Below are 21,000 nucleotides of genomic sequence, written 5' to 3'. Positions count from 1 at the left end.
GGGGGGGGGGGGGGGGGGGTGCACAGCGCAGACTTGTAACTCTGATGTGGCATCGTAATTGTTTGTTTTATTTCTGCCGTTCACTAACTAGGTTTATGGAAAATATAAATGCGGTGCGTTTTATTTTGTTTAATACCATCGTCGGACTACGATCCAAAGAGGGATAAAACGCTCAAAGAAGTCCTCCTAAAGGCCAAAGATAACTTTTTCTTGAGTTCGTTGTAACTTGCCACACTACAACTTTACTATACTCTCGTCGAGGATGGTCCGCACGTATACAAGCGGAAGACACTCACGGCTTCGTGGGTCTAAAGTGACTTCAAAAAAAAAAAAGCACTCGAAGTGGTTCGTCAGCGGACCCGCTGCATTTGTGCTATGGCGAAAGCTTTAGGTGTGTCGTTCTGCGGAGGCGTGCGCGAAGACTTGACGAGTGCACATCCAAATGCTTTATGGGAAAACGCTTGCATCACAACGACGGGTGCTTTCAGACACACAAGAGAGCTCGTAGACTACATTTTGAGCATGGAGAGGTCCTTGCTTGACCTGACGTACAAGGCGAAGTTGGTTTTGGCAAAGTCTGGCCGGTCTGCTCAGAAGCCCCATAGTCTCGCTCCCCCCTCTTTTTTTCCTTTAAGAAAGCAGAAATTGAAGAGAAAGGGTCAATAAAGCGAAGGATATACATATATATATATAGACAGGGAGGTTAACCAGAGGCGAGTTTCCGGTTTGCTACCCTGCACTGGGGTGGGGGATGTAGGGGTTCTAAAGACGACAAAGCGAGATGAGAAAAGAGAAAGCGCGCAGATTCAGTTCCTGAGCCCGTGAAAAAAAAAATATTCTACGAGGGAAGACGCTCGCGCCAAGGGGTACTGGCAATGATTAGTTTGCAAGAAGTTATGGAGCAAGACAGAACCAGGTTCTGTGTGAATTTTTTGCACCACGCGATCCAGCGTTGGGGTCTAGGGAGTGTGCTACAAGTGTTTCGCTTGCAAGTAGAGACCTTTGTCATTTTCCCAAAGGTTGGCTCATTTTGTTCCTCCTATCTGACTCACTTTACCCCAGGAGTTGGGGCAGAACGAGTCATTTCATTGATGTCCAAAAATAACTTTTACTGAATAATTAGTTGTGTCAACTGCAGTGCCCTCAATTTTCATGGCCAAAAAGACACGGGCCTAAAGAAAGTTCTCACTGCATTTTTTTTCACCATTTTAAATGAAAAGAAAGAAAATCAGCACCAGCTTGATGTGTCTGGTGCCTTCTACATCGACTTACACTAAATGTTCACCTAAAAGACCTTGTGGAAGCTAAAATGCGATGTTTGCCGTATGCTTTCTTGCGGGAACCAAAGAAGTAGGTGTAGGAGCGGATAGAGGTCCGCACTTGTGGATAAAATGGGATGAACCAGGATGTATTGACTTAGAGAAGTTGTCCACCGTTTCGATAGGTGGATCCATTTTTTGCCGAAGTCGACCTTGTCATCCTTGAAATTTTAGTTTTATGTGTGTTGTTACAGGGTTTGTTGCTAACTAAAACTAAAGAAAAAGTATGTACAGTCAACGTCAACACTTTACGGACTACGGCATCTGAGAAAAACAAAGAAGTGAACATTTTCGTAGCCTAGCATTCCGATCAAGATTGGACTTGTCCTAACACACGGGAACAACTGGTTATACGGTCACAAACTGCACGGGAATCCGATGTCCTTTCATATCTTGCAGTCCGTAAGTTTCTCACGCTGATACTTTACGTAGGCAATACCACGTGATTTCATATCGTTCCGTTCTAGCATTCATGGAATGGTGGGTTCGTAATAAAATAGACTACCTAGAACACAACTGTTAAGCGCAGACTCTAATAACTCTTACGGGACTGCGTAGGTTGTCCGATGCTCAGAGATACTCGGCGCGAGCGGGTTTTCTGTATTTATCGACGCTGAGTGGTTACTCCGAAAGTGCACTGCTATAATTACGGGCGTCGATTACAGAAAACCTGTAACACACAGCCCTCATTAAGTTCATGCTGTTACGAAAGTGGGGTTATTGTTTTCGGCTTACGCTGCTGAAAACATTGCTGGTCATCTACGAAACGCTCTGCATGTACATGCGTAGGCTGTACGACAAGACAGGAATATTTCCACGAAAGCGCCAAAATTGACTACTCCTCGCCAGTCCACGTTCAGCTAATGTTACGGCTTCTCACGCGCTTTGATTTCAGTATACGCGGCCATTTCAATTTGATCATCTTCGCTGTTGCATTGTTAAAAGGCAGCTTGATAATAGAACTTTGATTTGAGCGAGTTGGTTCATGGCTATTCAAAAAGCGCAGCGCGAGTGGGACGGAAATAAACACAAACTACACAGCGCTTGTGTTGTGGTTTGTGTTTCTTTGTCTCCGTCCCAGTCGCGCTGCGCCTTTTTAATTATAGAACCTTCTAGCCTGTCGGCGAACGTACTATATTTTCGGAATACCGCAAGATCAAGTGCCTCTATGGGGACACTATTGGAACTCTATTGCGGCGCTTTCCTTAACTCAAATGCGTCGAGAGGTTCTGGTGCGTCAGCGTTCTCCAGAGTGTAATACTACAAGGTACGGTAACGATTGTCTCTGCTAACGCGTTTGCGCCTGGAAATGGGCAGAAACGTGGTCGTTGCAGCATTCGCGTATGTTCCTGCTGACACCGGCGTCGCGGGATCGCCACCAGTGGCGTTGCCCACGTCTACCTCTACGGCGTTGCAGCATTCCATAAACTGTAAACATCTTTACGGAAAGGCTAAGACGTTTTAACGCAGGCAGTGGAATGAAACATGGCGTGACCCGCGGCCCGGCCGCCAAGGGTTAACTAACGCCCCATCCGCTGCTGAAAACACTCGTATATACATACGCCCACTGACCTGCGGTACATCTTGCACTCTTCCTGTTCCTTGGCCTCCTGTCGCATGTAGCGTATCATCATGAAGCCGATGCCGAAGGAGTAGAAGAACAGCACCACCACGATGTAGAGCAGCGCCTGACGCTGGCTCGCCTCCGACTCCCTGTCGTCGATCGGGGGCGACCCCGTGCCCGGGGTCGAGGACCCGTTCGCCGACCACAGGCCGTCCTCGGGACCCCGGGACAGGTTCGCGGAGGGCGACGAGGAGGACGACGACAGGTTGGCCGTCAGGGACAGCAGGAGTCTGGTCATGTTGTGGCAGTGCACGTCTATGGGCGACGACGGAGAGACCCGTTGGACGTGCCGCGGTTGCACAGGAGCCATTCGACGGCGTCTCCTGCGCGGTCACTCTTTCTTTTTTTTCACACCGTTTGAGCTTAACTTACGATATTCGCGCCTTCTGTCGGTGCGTCCGATCGTTTGGAAGAGATCCGGCGGTTCTGAGCCATCCGCAACGACAAGACGCAGGACGTTTGACACCCGTTGTTTTATGAATCTGCTATCGCCGCGTGGTTCCCGGCATCTTTTACTTTCCTTCTTTTCAATCAGTTTTGGATGCTGGGGTTTCCTTGCCGTTTGGTGGTGCGTTTGCTCGTTTGATGAAGATGGCTTCCGCGATGGACCTTTAGTATATTTTTTTATCACAGTGATCTAATGCTTATTCTCAAGAAAATACAACTGAATGATCAGCAGAGCTGTCCGTGCGCATTTCTCGAGTACTTTTCGATTAAACGAAGTCTGTCCTCCAGTTTATGATGCTTCGACTTGAGCGCGCGTCGAGCAAAGTGACAAGCGATCCGTTTTTCCGCTTGACCTTCCGACTGCTATTGTCGTTGCTGGTTCCAGACTCTAAAACGACACCAGGACTTCCTTTTCTCAACAACTCTTGGGCAATATCTTGATTTATGAATTTTCAGCTAGCTGAAGTTTGTGTTGTTTCACCAGCTGGTTGTCTTGATTTGGGCTCAGTGACTTGACGCGTTGCCTGAGAACTGATCTTTAGTCAAATTCTACGCCCCTGCGTTCTCGATCACCATCCTACGTATGGCTTTGAATGCTCCTTGTGAGTCTCGAGTTCTTTTTTTCTAGGACGACAGGGTTTTAACGCTAGTACCGCTAGTACTTTCCAAACGTAGACTAGACCTGACACTTTCGCGTGGATTCAACATAAACTACGTTTCCTAGCTTCAAGGATCGGCTGCATGCGCTCCGTGTTTGTCGCTCCTTACGGTCGTTTTTCGAAATTCAGTTTAGGCCAGTCGACAATGGTATCGTTGGCACCAGTCCCTCAGCGATCCTTATCAAGTCGCTTAGTGTCCGGTATCTAGAGCTGCGGTCTACTGTGTAGCCTCGCTACGTCCTACGCTGATCCACGAAAGTTGGGCGGTGCGTCGAGTGCAACTCTACAAGTCTACGTCGATTGCGGCTGAATTGCCAGTTCGAGTATTCTACATTGATTTCACGATTCGCTACTCGTGATGCGTGGTCTTTACCTAAGCTTTGGATGCACCAGGCTTTACAAAATATTCGCTGCAACTAACTAACCTTGGCAAGCTGTGAAGGACTGCCTTCAGTGTCACCTATTGCTAGCCTGGATTCTGTGTAAAATTTTGTTACAAAATGTTGCTGTGGTGCTTTTCTTGGGGTTTCTTCACGGGTTTCAGGTTGCGTGAAAGAGTTACGATATTGCTGGCTAGTTCAAATACGTGGATTTGCTTGAGCAGAGCAAGATCCTGCCTGCCCTATTTGCACCAAAGGTAGGATATATTGCATCGTTTTAGTTAACGGCGCAGAATGTTCTATTTGTGGTCCCAAGAAATAACGTTTTTTAGTATCCGTGATAATTTGAGCGTCCTTTCAACGTTACTCGATGAATAAAGAAACGCAGTGCAGGTCTTGTTAGTACATTTAATTTGGCTTTCGTTATTGCTTTTTGTTCTAGCAAAGCTTTGTGTCTTCCTATGACAGAGGAGATCGTGATATTGGCGTGCGTTTACAGTGAGGTCTGTAGTGGAATATGAAGTGGCTTGGCGCTAATGTGTGATTGTTAATATCATTACGCGTAAAACATCTGCACAACCAGCCATCTCTGGCAGTACTTCATGAAAGATGTGTTCCAGACGGAATGTCTTGTCTGAAATACTACTCGTCCCCCTACATTTGTATGTAAGGATATTTAGCGCAGAATAGCGGTCTGCACACGGTCGCTTGTTAGTGCGTTAATCAAGTTTGAGGATGATTAGTCGAGTAATCAAGTAACTGGCCTCTCTTCTGGTGCTGTTGGACCGAGGGCACAAAGTTATGTGGTCAAGCCTTCACCGCTACCGTCGAAGCCTTCTACGATTATCTGAGTCATCAGCGATAATAAAGCTGGTCGGCGAAAAATTCAAGTAGTGCTCTACCAATGTTGACAGTGCGTTACGCAAGAGTAAAGATAAATTGTCAGGCAACTAGTCTTCCCTTTGGTATAGTTGGACCCAGAGCACTACGGTCTGTGGTCACGTCTTCACTGCATGCTTCTTGAGCTTTCGGCGATTATCTTATCTCTTTGTACTTGTCTAGGAGCCTAGTGCGGCTGCGGTGCGTGAGCGTTGATTGTTTTCAGGCTTCTGATGAGGTTCTTATCTCGAAGATGGCAGCATTCGCTCGCTCGAGGTCTTGTATGGCCCACTAATTGCGGAATGAGCGAACCGATGGCTTTTTCGCGATGTACGATTGTCGACACGGAAAGAAAGCGTTGCTCAATGGCCCCTGCGCGGTTGCTACAACTGAATCGGTTTCCTGAGTTGCTAACGGAAAACCAACGCCACTAGCTTGGTCGATGAAGAAGGGAAGGTGTGCTCAGTTAGTCGGGAAAAAATAATGTCCCTTGGCTTCGTCTGTGGTTTCGGACAGATCCTTTTGGCTCAGATGAGTCCTGTAAACAATGAAAAAAAAAGTAATTAAGGAAGGAGAAAGTTACAAAGGAAGCACGCGGCATCACACACGTTATTTCAACCGCGTCTTTGGCTGCTTAATCACGCTGCTTAGCATCTTTTCTTCTATGTTTCATTTTAGTGAGCTGCGAAAGTTTATTCCAATCGTGTATTTTGCCTGCTCCTCCCAATTATTGGCCAGTCCTCCTCCTTTGTGGGCCTGCGCCGCAGCCATTGATGTCGTAGTCATTATCATCATGACGCACCAATCTTCAGTAAGCTAAGCTTTCCTAATGCCTCCCGCTTTCCACTAGATGTTTCAACTACCAAGCTCGCTGTGATTTTCAGTAATACTTAGTTTACTAATGGCAAGATTTTGGCAAGATTGTATCTGCCGTGCCGGTATGGCAACACCTAATACATCTGTTAACACAAAATTAGAAAAAAGAAAGTGATTATACATATATATATATATATATATATATATATATATATATATATATATATATATATATATATAGAGAGAGAGAGAGAGAGAGAGAGAAAGAGAGGGAGGTTATTGGGGAAACGCAAAACGCAGAGAGGTCGGCCTGAGGCAATATCTACTAGCCTGCTACTCTGCTCAGAGGGAAAGCGAGGAAGGGGGGCAGGGGCATGAAGAGCGATGAGAAGGATAGAGAGTAGGATGTGATTATATACAACGTTCGTGTATACCTAGGCCTGTGTTAGATAACTTTCGTGGCTCTCTTCGTTGATACTATAATGTGCGGCCAAGGGCCCCGTAAGACCTTTTCACTCAAAGGCCTATTAAGTGGCCCTAAGAAAGAGGTCAACGCCTGCTCTTCATGGTCGTATTCGGGTCAGCGTTCCACTGTCTCGGGCACAGTAGGCGTATCACAGTCTGGCGAGTCCGAGCATAGGACACAACGAAGCAGAGACGAAGCTTTAAAAAGACCACTGTATCCGTGCAAACTGATTCAGGATTTCTCTTTAGCGTCCACGCAACGGCTACTGTTAAAACGTTCAATCAAGGCACTGGTCTCGTCGCCTCAATTCGTCGGGTCATTACACCGAAGGCAACCGAGCTTCCTCGGCACTTCGGAGGATTCCCCTCCCCCTCCGCGGAGAAGCATCCCATCAAGTTCGTTTAATGGAGAGTAAACGTAATCGCACAACTGAGAAGTAGAGAGAGAGAGAGAGACGGGGCGGGGGCGGGGGCAAAGGTGTAAGTGTGCCGGAAACCGGAGACCCCTTCGGAGGGACCGGCGGGGACGCCGAGCACCGACCGAAATGAGGCCACGATCGGTTCTATGCAGGCCACATCGACCGCCCACTAGCGTGCCTGAGCGTCGTCTACCTCGCAGCTACAGGCCGCATCGTTTTTTTGTTCTTTTTCTTTTTTTTTACGCTGTGCGTCAAAAGCGCTTCGCGCACGAAAGCAGACGCTCGTGTCGCGTGGACGCGCCGGAAATCGTTTCGTGTCCCGAAGCGCCATCCCGTTTGTTTTTGTGTACCAACTTCACGCTATTTTTTTTTTCTTTCTTTGTGTTTAATCATTATTTACGCTTTCCTTTTATTTATTTATTTCGCACGATGATTGAATGTGAAAAACAACAGTGCGACAGCTTCGGCGTGCGCGATCGGTACGCCGCTTAATCTATAGCGCGCTTTCCTTTTTTTTTTTTTTCGTTCGATACGATGGACAACGCGGACGGGAACAGGCGCAAGCCGTCCTCCAATAAATTATAAGGAGAAACTACCTTTGGAATGACGGGTATTACATGAATTTATCTTGACCTTCGTGCTTGTGGCTTGAGACGACCTGGCGACGTTATTCGTTACGCTTTACCTTTACTAAACTTCCGAGAAATATTTTAGCATGAAGCACGAGGGCAATAATTTTCCCAGCGCATGAATAATCAACTGCCAACTGTGACCTTTATCGAGCGAAGTATTGTTGAAAAAGAAAGATAAATTTCCGAAGCCACAAAGCCGTCTGAACTCGTGAGGACGAAGCCTATACATAAACAAATACACGCACTAACCGTCATTCTCCGTGCTGGATGAACCGCCATGCTCGCGCTTCCCGTCGACATTACACACCAGCGGTCTCTGAGGTAAGTTTCGCGTGAAGCTCTGCGGATTCACGTCACAGAGGAAGGAAACGCACTGGGAGGGAGAATTTCGTCCCGCAGCCAGCCCTGGCAAGCGATCTCTCCGTGACCTCTCCGTGATTATTTTCGTTTTTTTCCCTCTCTCTCTCTCTCGCCGTAACCCACCAATCGGCTTAGTCTAGATTGCTAGGCTTCTGAAATTTCTTTTCTGACATTGTGATCCACGAAGACGAGAAAGAAACACGAGCGCAGAAGTTTGAAATAAAGTAGCAAAAAATATATGCACAGAGCACCTTCTGTGTCTCATACAATTGTTTGTCCGTCACTAAAGTGTGCGTCGCCCATTTGGACACCGCAACATTTAATCGGTTGCCTTGAATCTATTCAGGGCCACACCCCGCGCTGCGCGCCTTCCTGTCTATTACTCAATCCCATTGGTCAGTGTCAACTACTTCGTTACATTATTATTATTTACGTCCACTGCAGGACGAAGGCCTCTCCATGCGATCTCCAACCAGCCCCCTTTCGTCCGCCAGCCGACCGTATGCAAGTTTCCTACTAATTCTCACCAATTCCTTTCCGTCTTCAACTGCGTTTCCTTTCGCTTATTGGCACCAATTCGGCGACTGTGACGGACCGCGGGTTGTCTGCCATACGCGTTATTCGGCCGACTCAACTACGTGTGTACCCGCCAACTCGGGTATCCCTGTTCTGTCCTTGATCCACACCGCTGTCCTTTCCTTGTCTCTCACGCCGACCCATTTTCTCTCCATCGCTCGATGCGGAGTCCCTAACTTGTTCTCAAGCTTTCCTTTTTTTTTTAAACCTCCAAGTTTCTGCTCCATAAATTAGTGAATTAATTCAATTAATTACGGCGTTTTATGCGCCGGAACCACTTTCTGATTATGAGGCGCATGCCGTAGTGGGGGACTCCGGAAATTTCGAGCACGTGGGGTTCTTTAACGTGCACCCAAATCTAAGTACACGGGTATTTTCGCATTTCGTCCCCATCGAAATGCGGCCGCCGTGGCTGGGATTCGATCCCGCGACCTCGTGCTCAGCAGCCCAACACCATAGCCGCTGAGCAACCACGACGGGTATAAATTAGTTAGCCCGTAGAATACAATGGTTGTAAACTTTCCTTTCCAAGGTTAGCGGTAAGCTGCTATTTGTGATTCGGCAATATGTGTAGTCATGCGCTCTAACTTGTTTTTATTCTTCCGTGAATTACTCTTGTGATCGGGGTCCTCTACGCCTTACGACCACGAAGAAATGTAATTAACCACCCAAATGCTGCACAATGCGTTCTAACAACTCATTCGGCCGTCGTTCGCGTCCACTTACTCCCTCCCAGTGTTAAACAAAAAAATTGGGTGAGACAGTGTTCGAGAGCATTCATAAAATGCAAATACAATTTGATCGTTCGCGGTTTGTGCTGGAAAACGAATCTAAAGCATAGGTGGCTTCCAAATCCACGCCTCAGCGACGATTCTCCCCGGATAACAAAAAAAAAAAGGAAGAAATGGATCTCTAAGGCTATGGCTTTTTGCTGACTGCATGCGCCGCAAGCAATTCGGAAGCCCGGAAAAACGTCATACACGTCAACGCGACCCCACCTCCGAAAATTATGGGGTTTAAACACGGCGTTGTTGAGAGCTCCGGAATAATCGGAGACCAGCTGCGGTTTTTTGAGGTGCATACAAAGCGTGCTTGCATCGAATTGCGATGGATGCGGCGCCGGGGATCGAACCCGCGACCTCGTGGTCGGCGGCCGAACGTCGCAGCCACTTAGCCAGTGCGAAGGGTGTGCGCGATTTTCTGAAAGAATTGAAATATTCTAATAAAATATGGGTTCTAAATGTTTTAGAGGTATTTCTTGTATTGTTACTCTCTAAATAGGAATGTTCTTGTTTCGTTCTAGATTTTACATTGAGACTGGCAAATAATCGTACTGTAATCTGGAAAAAGTATCGTCATCGGGACGCTTAACGACTATAAGTATGTGCGCGCATCAGCGACTTTACATTGTAATGGACATTAAGACGCCTAAGCTCTTGTGGATTTAAAGACAGCAACCTCTCCCGGGTAACACGGGTAAAGCTATAATGCATAGCCAGACACGTACTCATTCATTTCATTCAAAAATGAAGTAGAGAAAACACCGCCGGAAGTGGGGAATGATTCGGTGTGTATTGAATTACGCTTCTACAGTTATCAGTCGAGCTTCCTGACGTAGCCACTTCTCTGCTGTGGTTATGTGGGTATTTTTCTAACCTTCCGCGGTGGACGCAGTACGTCTAGAACCCCAGCGTCCTGCGCTCTACGCGGTTGTGTGGGACTGGCGGCCACGCATCGTTACGCAACTTCCCAAATAACAATACGAGTCGGTTTTGGCACTAAGCTTGGTTAGAGCTGTAGAGGGATCCAAAAGAACTGTGACTGTTACGCAAATGCATGTTTCTCTAGAATTCTTGCAGGTCTAATTCGAAAGACGCTACTAGAAATTTTTATTTTACACTTTCGCTTGTTCACTTGTTCTTGGCAGTGGTCTTCCTGCGTTTCTTTCCTGCGCGAGTCCATTTGACGTGGTTGCTTGTCTGTCACGTAAAGGAGAGGGGTATCTCACAGGCGTAGCTCTGAGATACATCTTATTTCATTTCTCTTTTGCGGGTTTACGCGACTTTGTGGTGAACGGTGGGCATTATTCACATTTGTACTAGTAAAGGTACCCCTCGCCCTCATTTGCACAGAAAAGTTGCCTTGGTTTGCCCCCCCCACGAAAAAGGAGTCCTGTGTACGTGCCTGTGTACAGCTGCGGTAAACTCGGCATTGACTCTGCTCCATTGATAGAAAGTGTTCCCCGGCAGCCCACGCGGCGTCTATCATATTACAAAAAAAAAAAGTACACGACCCTAATCTCTGACTTAGTTGTCTTTTAGTGGCACTCGCACCTCGGCGTTGGTGTTCTTTAGCTTAACTTCAGGCGAACGCAAAGCACGAAGCGAACTCGGAGGGAATTGTTTTCCATTAATTAGCCGGTTAAACATCGTGCCACCTCCCTGTGAGTGAGGTCATTAGTGACGTTATTACTTCCGCTTTCTAGTTCCGGGTTTCCAGCAAATTTGCCAAAGTCGTGCGCACGTGGCGGGTCTCTAATTAAATATCTACCATTATTTGCGTTGGTGTGCGGTAATCAGTGATCTCTAATTAATTCGAATTATTTCAGACACATCACTAAACTCAACTTGTAACTAAGCTTGTGCTCTGATATCATATCTCTAATGAAATCCACGAATTTGCACTGTATTATTTTTTTCTATATTTTTTTCTGATTTACTTGAATTTCTTCCCGGTCGTATCATCATCATCAGCAGCAGCAGCAACAGCAGCAACAGCATTATTATTATTATTATTATTATTATTATTATTATTATTATCATTATTATTATTATTATTATTATTATTATTATTATTATTATTATTATTATTATATGTCCACTGCATGACGAAGGCCTCTCCCTGCGATATCGAATTACCCCTGTCCTGCGCCAACAGATTCCAACTAGCACCCCGCAAATTACCTAATTTCGTCGCGCCGCGTAGTCTTCTGCCGTCCTCTACTTGCGCTTCCCCTTCTCTTGGTACCCATTCTGTCACCCTTATGGTGTCACCCGGTCGTCTCAGCGATTTCTAATTATTCCAGGCACTTTGGTAAACTAAACTTGTAACTAAACTTACGCTCTGATATCACATCTGTAATGAAACCCGTGAATTTCGTACTGTACTACGTTTTTCCAATTTTCTTTTTTCTAATTTATTTTGAATTTCCTTCCCGGTCGTCTCAGGAGGTGAAACGGAAGTGTTGCGCAAGAAACAATAGTGTCACTCGATGCCCGTGCCACTAAAAAGAATTTACCTGTAGGACTAACGCCTACAAAGGTTCTTTTCTTGCCGCGAACTGCACGCGGGCGGAATGGTCTCGCGGGTGATGTCGTGGATGCAACAACCGCGCCTTCATTTTTTTTTTCTCTATCAAAGGTGAAAAGGTTGTAATCTTCTTTTCTTCTATTTTGTGTTGCTACTGGATCTGTTCTTCTTGTGATTACCTTAGCGCAGTCTTTCAACGTGTTCCGCATGAAGTGCACTAATCTTCAGAACTCTGTTCTCAATTTGTGCCTGCTGAACGTCTCACGTAGTGTGCAACAGGCAGCTTCGTTTATTCAGGGAGACATCGTCTCGCTGACCGCGCACTCCCGCTTACGGCTTTACTATAAAGCCAGCAGACTCCTCGTAAATAAATAACTACACAAATAAGTATTTAAAGCCGGTATAAGGTACAAGTAAAGCAGACGGCATTGCAGACGAAACGAGCAACGTCACGGAGGGAAAGACACAGGGGTACGGAATACAAGACGCGGCCTTCGTGAGTTCCCGGTAGGAGACCCGATCAATAGAAACCCACGAACGTCTATGCTCACGCGATTTTTTTCTTTCTTTCTTTCTTTTTTTTCGGGCTCGAGCAAATGCGAAACATTGAGCCTGGGGCGTGGCGTGATTAGTGTTACCTACAGACGATGCACCGTTTCCAAGCGGCGGCGGCTGTTGCAATAGCAGCAACAGCGTCATCTATGCTGCCGCTTCGCAAACAAAGGTGCACGCAAGAGAGAGAGAGAGAGAGAGAAACACACACAGGCCGGCTCTTCGAAGCTAGCAGGTATGCCAGACGCAAAACGCCAACGTTCTGCTCGGAAAGTTGCTCGATCACATCAAGCGACGGCTTGATGAAAGCGACGAGAGAGAGAGAGAGAGATAAATAGAAGAGAGGAAATAGAAGACAGGACATGAAAGCGACGAGAACAACAACTTCAAATTATCTCTTTTTTGAGGCTGTGTCGAAATCAGACGTATTTCGGGAAAATTGCGCATCGATCGCGCTTTGCCTTTTCAAGACGGGTCAGTGAGGCGCCTATAGATTTATACACAGGGCGTTGCTTTTCTTTGCTGCCGTGCTGTGCTGAGGTCCAGATTTTATTTTGTTTTGCTCCTCTTGGAATGATCTTTTTTTTTTTTTTTGCGAATCTGGTGTTTCGATAAATATCTGATGAGCAAGTAAAACGCTTCTTTTGACTCTTCGCCCGCATCGCAAATGTTAGGGCAAAGAACGTCGCGGCAAGCGGTTCAAGGCGTTACAGCGGATGAACTGTCGTGTGCTTTTCTTTCTTCTTTTTTTTTTTTGCTTCTTGCGGAGAACGAGAAAGGTGAGGACACCAAGGAAGGCATGAAAGAGGCATCAACGTATAAAGGCGGCAGCGGCAGAAAGTACAAAGGGCACAAAAAATGTGCACTGGAGCCACGAGCGCCGAACTACCGAGGTCCTGCATCGTTACGCTCGAACTAATCGGACAGTGTTCAAGCTAAACGCGACACATCGGCTCGACGCAGCACGCAAGACCAACCCCTGCTGGGCGTAGAAGAAACAACACCCTGGCAGCTACCGGGCGTCTCAGAGCGCTGGCGCGATGAGCGCCGCCAGGCGGCGTCGCCAGACGGCGTACCTCTGTGGGGCACGATAGGGCTACCGTACGTGGCTCCCTGCCGGAGCCAAACATAGTAACTCTAGGGCACGAGATGAGATCGACGGGAAAGCGTCGGCGTTAGTCAGCGACGAGTGAGGTGTCGGGTGACGCGAACTCGAAGTTTACTGAGCGTTCTGCTCGGACCAGTGCATTATACACACGTCAGCTCAGCGGGAACGCGTGCGTGCTTCCACTGCGCGTGCTCAGACGCTTTGAGCAAGCAGCGGAAGGCAGATCGACCGCGCTCCCATGGCTCTGCCACAGAGCCGGTTGAGCGTCGCGCTGACGGTGCGTCCTCTTCGATTCGTCGTTTTAGCCGCCAAACGGACTCCCCCGTCTCTGGAGACGCATTTGACCCTCCGCGCGCGAGTCGTTGATGCGCCATCAGTAAGGGCACAGCACGGCGGTGGGGGCGCCAACGACGGGGATGCGCCTCGGGATTCCGTGTAATTGCTATCGCAATAACACACAAGGAAAAGCGTACCTATGTGTGGAAAAATAACAGATGACAGTCCTGAGACTCGACAGCGTATATTTCTTTGTGCTTTATGGCGATATCAATTATATGGACACTCCAAGCAAATTCCTGCCGTCGCCGTGAGGTTCCGTATACACTATTGATGCCGTTTTCCGTGCTCACCGCACCGATATCATGTACGCATGTATGTCGGCTTGTCATCTATGAAACTCAGATGTTAGTTTCGGAGCTCATGGCGTTAGGCTTACGTTTCCCGCTTCTCCGGTCTTTCCTTCGCTGTCGCCTTGTTGTGTCAAACCGGCTAACCAATCAGCACGTGGTTACTCAGCTTTATTTACGGCTAATGTTTCCGCCACAGCAATATGGCCGCTCTTGTGATGCGAAGAGGCTCGGCATGGCGAGTGCTAAACTGAAACACACGTGGTGATGCCGCCGCTCTGAAGTTCTCGCACGAGGTTGCCGTGACGTCACAGATTTCGCCAGCGTCTACTCGAACCCAGTACATCGTTTATTATACAAAAGGAACTTAGTTACATCCCAAAGGAACCAAAACGGGATCAACTTAGCAAGTGTTGGAAACTTTTTCCTATTCCAACACTACGCGTGGCTGCGTTGATGCGGCAGTTGGGTATCCGTAATGTCAGTTACGTCAGCTTGGAAACCCTAACGTCACGCTGACGTACCGGCGCTGACGGTTCGGCACGAAGTTCGTGAATAAATAGAAGGTTGGTCTTCATTTTCACCGATAATAATATACCAACAATTTGCCGTTAAATCAAAGGAAATACTGCGTTGCAAAAATACTTAGTCTGTATAAACTAGTTTAGTGTAGCTGCTGAGTCGTCTTCTAAAGTTCCACGCCTGTCATGACTGCCGCGGAGCAACTTTTTCGTCGGACGTTAGATGGTTAGCCCGGCTAGCCTGAAGGTCGTTGTAACGGACCACCGGGTAGCAAGCTCGTTAACAGTGTTCGCATGATGATGGGCTGCATTTTTTTTCTTTAAGTTTACTCTTCTCGATATGTGTCGCAGAAGATCCTTCAAAAGAAACAGAATTAGCTGTTCGCTTACGAAACACCTTCTGAATGTTTTCAGGAGATAACACGCGTAGCTCTTCTTTGGTTCCAGCGCACGTCGGAGTTTTTTTTATTAATGACAGCTGCGAAAGCTTAAGCAACCGTTGTGAATAACGAAAGAAAACAAGGCCGAAAGTTGTGCGCGTCATTAGAATGGAAAACCACGGCCACCACAGCCAACAGGATGCACGGAGAACTATTGCTCACACTTGCTCAGAAAACTTCCATTGCGTAGTCCAGCATCAAAGAGGATGATGTAATGTCTCCCCCTTCTTTTTTGTCTCGAGGAGACAGAACACGTCATCGAAACGTTACATAAAAGCAGGTGCGCATCGAAACGACACATGCGGGCAAAATACGACAGCAAAAGAGGCAGTGGTTTATTATAAAAGGCCGAATACGCGTGTTTACCGCATCGACGCGCCATTCACTTGTGAGTATGGGGGCAGAATGCTGCCGAAAAGATTCACATGCGTCTGAAGACGCGTCGGACGCCTTTCCTACAGGGAGCGATCACGTGGTATCAGGCGCGCCATTTTGTAGTCATAATCAGAGCTTCTACTGTGCTGCTAGAGACAAGCGGATCACGATAACACTCAAACTTTTTTTCCTGCATATGCTCCCGCAGGGAGCATATGCAGGAACACTAGGCTGCACTAGAATATAGCGCCCTCTATACTCCCGTACCTGCCATAGCTGCACTCCGCCCATGTTGAACGGCCACTCCTCGTTTTAAAAGAACCTTTAGACGAATGTGACGATTGTCACATATGCTTTTTCGGTCTCTACACATTTTACTTCTAATAAGTGGTCGCACCCGGGACCGCTTATTACATTACAATATTTGCGACAATTATTTTGGACATTTTGCCTGGAAGTCCGCTTCGTCGGGGTCAACGGACACGACGGAATCTTTTTAAATGAATTCGCCGACTCGCTCGAATTGTCGTCGCTAAATGGTTCGCTACTAAATGTTCTTCACGATTTTCCTTTTATAGCAGGAGCTAGATTTAAACGCCTTTCATTTCGAAATTGTAATGAATCATCTCTAATTTTCTCTGATGATTTTCGACTTCTAAAATTTACGTAGAACGCAAGCAAATTTCTTTCACGACAATGCGAGGCGACGTTATCAAGCTCCCGTTGCAGAGTTCCCCGCCTAAAATTTTTACTTTCATACGTATGGTTTATCTATAACTAGCCTCCGCTCTTTTTGTAATGGAACTCGAAGCTATCGACCACTTCTTTCGCTCTAGCCGTCACTTCTCTTCTGCAGAATATTTCTCATACTTCCGACGGGTAATCTGAGTTGAGCACTTACAACACCGAGCACATTCTCCTTAGGTGCCTGTCAATTAGACACAAGTCACAGGTCTGTGATTACTGCTCTGCATAAGTTCATTGAAGCGTCCGGAAGATGCTGCTGCTAGGAAACCGACCTTGGCGTACTTTATTCTTTCTTTCCTATGTTTATGAATGAACACTCTCGAAAATATTTGCTATCCTTTAGTTTCATGATGCTTCGCTTTCGATTGTTTGCTTTTTGCCCCTCTTCGTCTTTTGTTCGGTGCACTTTTCATTAACTCCAGTGAGGCCAATCCTCCTCGCGTGTATTAGCTAAGTGCCGAGGCAACAACAACTGTGGTAGAACACTGTAGAAAATGCGAAAGATCATATTAAACGTGAACATTGTGTTTTGCTTTAATAGAAATTGGACCTCCTGAAAGTCGTTACGCATTGGTGTTGCCGTTAGTCGTGCTTTTGGTGACAAAGTCAGCAATCGGATAATCGGGTGTTACGTACGGCACTTACACGGCAGCTTCGGAGGAAAGTTTTCTGTTTGTTCTTTCCCCTATTTCGGAACAAAAGAAAGTTTTCATATCTCGCTGCAAATATTGCATCACGTGGGAGTTGCACCCATACTAACCATACTATATATATATATATATATATATATATATATATATATAAATATATATATATATATATATATATATATATATATATATATATATATATATATATATATACTGAGACACTTAGTATGGGTTTCTCCAGTGCTACAGCTTCGGCACTCAAGCCTTCTCCTCAAAGCGCTGCTCTTGTTTGCGGTAATACTTTCACTTACGATCGGCGGTTACTTCGCGATAACAGGCATTTGCAGGTTGATGTGAAACAGTGCTTTCGCAGAAATGCACAGAAATAACGTTTTAAACATCAAGGAATCTGATAGCCACAGTCGCTACATTTATCACCGAGAAGTGAAGCTGTTTCTGCTCAACAGCTTAGACTAAAAAATATATATATTTAAATATTTAAGCGCATTAGTAAGTTCCAAAATGCCGATCTGCCCGCCGCGATAGCTCGGTGGCCATGCCATTGGGCTGCTGAGCTTGAGGTCGACGGTGCGATGCCGTACGCGGCAGCCACATTTTAATCGAGGGCGAAATGCAAGAAACGCTCGTTTACATAGCCTTAGAAAAATCCGGAGCCATCAAAATTCTGTTTTTTTTTTTTCGCTTTAATACGTAGTCCCCCTCCATGGCATGCCTCATGATCATATCGTGGTTTTGACACGTATAAGCCCGATAATTTACCTTTAATTATCAATGCCAAGCTTGATGGAATCATCATCGTCGCATTGTCATCCTCGTCATCATCGTCGTCAGCATCATAACCAGAAGTTGCGATACAAATGTAACGACACCTATAGGCAACAAGCGCAGGCATCCTGGTTTGATGTTTTGTTTTTTAAATAGGCAAGCAAAAATGATCATAATTTTCTGTACATTTCACCGAAACTAGCATCTTGCGGCAGTATGTGCTTTTCGAATTAAACATGTACTTCTCTTACATCCGAGTCATCCCGTGTAGCATAGAAAACTTTGTGTGTTACGCAAGTCTTCATTAAGTAGAAGAAATGCAAAGGACCTCGCCTTACTGATCAATGGATCCTTGGGCGCCTTGAGGAAGAAGAACTCACAGCTTCACGAGGAAGACTAAGAAAGAAAGCTATTGGGCGAAACTGATCGCAAGAGAATGACTTCGGGAATAGAAGATGCAAAGCGGCAGTTAAGCTCTTTGAGACGAGGGAACGCACTTCTCCCATTTAGGCTCTTAAAACGCCCTAAATTAAACCAAGACAAAAAAAAGATAGAAGTAGAGCTAGAAAAGCCACGAAAGAGTGTTTAAACTATGGCTCTATATATTAGCTGAGAGTAAGAGTGAAATGAATGGATTAAAAGTGCACTCTCAAGACGGCAAGTAGCGGCGAAACAAAATCCAACATTGAAATCGCCGATGAGGGCTTCTTCTTTCCGTTGGTCATGCTCAAGTGAAACCCGCTTTTCAAGTGAAGACTGAGGCTCACATACAGACAGACACGAGTGGAAGCTTTCGCTTTTACCGTCGTTGTGGAAGACAGTTTCTTGCGGGTTTTTTCTTACATCAGCGGGTTATTTAGGCTTGCTGTATTTCTTGTCTTAATGTTATTTTCGGTGTAAATGTATCAATTTCATTTGTAGTGAAAGACGCAGGTGCGCAAGGATAATTTTTCGTATAGCCTCGATTCAAAGGGCGGATCGATGGACGAAACTTAACGTCGGTGAGGCATGACGGATGCCGAGATAGATTTTGCGAGTAATAGAACTGAATAAATGAATTTATTGCTTTATGGCGCAAGGGCCAATTATGGAGTAATAGAACTAACGGTGAAAGTATGTGGCCTACCTGGGTGATGGTTTCTCCGTCGCTGGCAGACGGCACAGTTATTTATTTATTTGTTTCTTTGCCTATCTGTCTGTCTGTCTGTTTGCTCGTTTGTTTGTTTGTTTGTTTGTTTGTTTGTTTGTTTGTTTGTTTGTTTGTTTGTTTGTTTGTTTGTTTGTTTGTTTGTTTGTTTGTTTCCTGGCAATGGCGTCATCCTAGGTAGAAGGATGGATTCTCGGTTTCGGTGACCACATTTCGATGGAGAGGGACTGCAAGAACACTCGTGTACTTGCACTTATCTACACGTTAATTAACCACTGGCGGTAAAAATTATTCCAGAGTCCTCGCACTGCGGCATGCATCGGGATCATATCGTTATTTCGGCACATAAACTTCATAATTAAATTTTTAAGTCTTGCAGATACTATAGGAAGATGACGAAAAAAAATATAAGTAAACGATGTACGGCTAGAAAAGGAACGCTAACGCGTAATTGAGAAGTCTGATTAACTCAAGGAAGCTTTTGAAAGCGAGGCTGTAACCCGCTTTGCAATACCTGATTGCATTAGTTGCTTCCCCCAGGATCACGGATGGTATGGAAGAAGGTGACATGCCTTGTACTCGCAATTCTACGTGACCCTGAATGGATACATACGTAGAACACATTTGTAACAGTGAAAGAGACGCTTCGGCGGAGGGAGTTCCAGCCGAGACTGTAACACCGAAAAACAGGCAGCCATACCACCGTCACCAGTCAGATAGTGACAGCAGACAATATTGCGTAGTACACCAGAGACATGGAATGGCCAGTTCCTCAGTGTGGTTTCATTGACAGCAACAACTGCGCCCGCTGTGCATGTTTCTCGAGGGCAAATCTCCACCGCAATTATGCGCCTGTAAAGCGTGCTCTATCCTTAACAGATGTGCATAAAGGCAAAGCAAATCCAACAAACACACGGGCATGGCGTCAGGTTGTACCAATACGAACCACTCAGACGGGCGCAGCTCAGGCACGTGTGCTATTCTTTCTTTCTTTCTTTCTTTCTTTCTTTCTTTCTTTCTTTCTTTCTTTCTTTCTTTCTTTCTTTCTTTCTTTCTTTCCTTCTTTTTTTCTTTCTTATAGTTTTCGGGTGGTGTGCCGGAAGACAAAAAACGCTCGTGTACTTAGATCTATGTTCACCTTGGTCAAAATTAATTCAGAGCCCTATGAACTTACAGGACGGGGAACCTCAGATATTTATTTATTTATTTATTTATTTATTTATTTATTTATTTATTTATTTATTTATTTATTCTGTCCATGAGCAACCCCTGGGCATGTATCATTGAAGCAAAATCCAAAAGGGGTAACAGTTCACATAAATACAGATGAGTTGAAAGTTCTAATATAAGTATATAAGCAAATTTATCAAAAGCTTCGTTAACTGTAAATGTTTCAGGAGATTTCAGTCAGTTAGCCGCATCAATAAAATGTTTCGGCACAAATTAGGTGATTGACGGATGGCTCGATTGAAGAAAATTATAACATTGATTTGTTTAAATAAAATATTTGAACGCTGGATATAGCCTACATAACAAACCACACCTCGTGCCAAACTTTTTCTTGGTTGGACGGGACTGGGATCGGCAGTTTTACATCTTGTTTCGCGCAATTAGTCCAGACGGACGAAAACTCCCGCCGTCTGATAATGCCGAAATTTGGGGAACGCAATCTGGCAGGCAAAAGCAGAAAGTAAACTGTCGCGCGGACTGCCTCCATTGCCTGTAACGGCCGCCGTTCCCCGCGATAAAACAAAGTCCGGGTTAGAAACTGCCCCGAAGCTCGCTGAGAAACAGATGAGGGACCAAAGTCGGAAACAAACGAAAAAAAAAAAGAAAAATGGAAGGCCCTCACATCTCCACCAATCTTTATAATGGTCAACGACAACAGCAAAAATAGAAAAGTTGTGTGAGGGCAATTGTGCGTACACTGCTAGCCACAACAAAGACGCAACGCACGGCGTCTTTGTTTTGAACACATGACCTCCAGTAGATGGCCGAAAAAGATTACTTCTTGTTTTGTTCCGCGACCAGGCCCATGCTCAACCATATACTGTACGTTCGCCACGATGCACTTTCGCACGTCTGCTAGTTTGATGGGTATTTTTTTTCGCCGTCTGTCTCTCTATACTTCTGCTCTGTCACTACCGGCGGTTTCGAACGTGC

The 21,000-nt window shown here is 45.9% G+C and overlaps 1 protein-coding gene across 1 annotated transcript in view; it reads right to left on the bottom strand.

Moving 5' to 3' along the window:
- Positions 1-21,000, bottom strand: part of LOC126539100 (uncharacterized) — a 45,367-nt gene that overhangs the window by 10,968 nt on the left and 13,399 nt on the right. Inside the window, exon 2 of the mRNA XM_050185826.3 lies at positions 2,892-5,846. Coding sequence (XP_050041783.1) covers positions 2,892-3,253 — 362 coding nt within the window. The 5' untranslated portion in view covers positions 3,254-5,846. The remainder of the gene's footprint in view (positions 1-2,891; positions 5,847-21,000) is intronic.

This window comes from Dermacentor andersoni, chromosome 11, assembly GCF_023375885.2.
Source record: "Dermacentor andersoni chromosome 11, qqDerAnde1_hic_scaffold, whole genome shotgun sequence".
Lineage (NCBI taxonomy): Eukaryota > Metazoa > Arthropoda > Arachnida > Ixodida > Ixodidae > Dermacentor > Dermacentor andersoni.
This window is presented reverse-complemented; position numbering and strand designations above follow the sequence as displayed.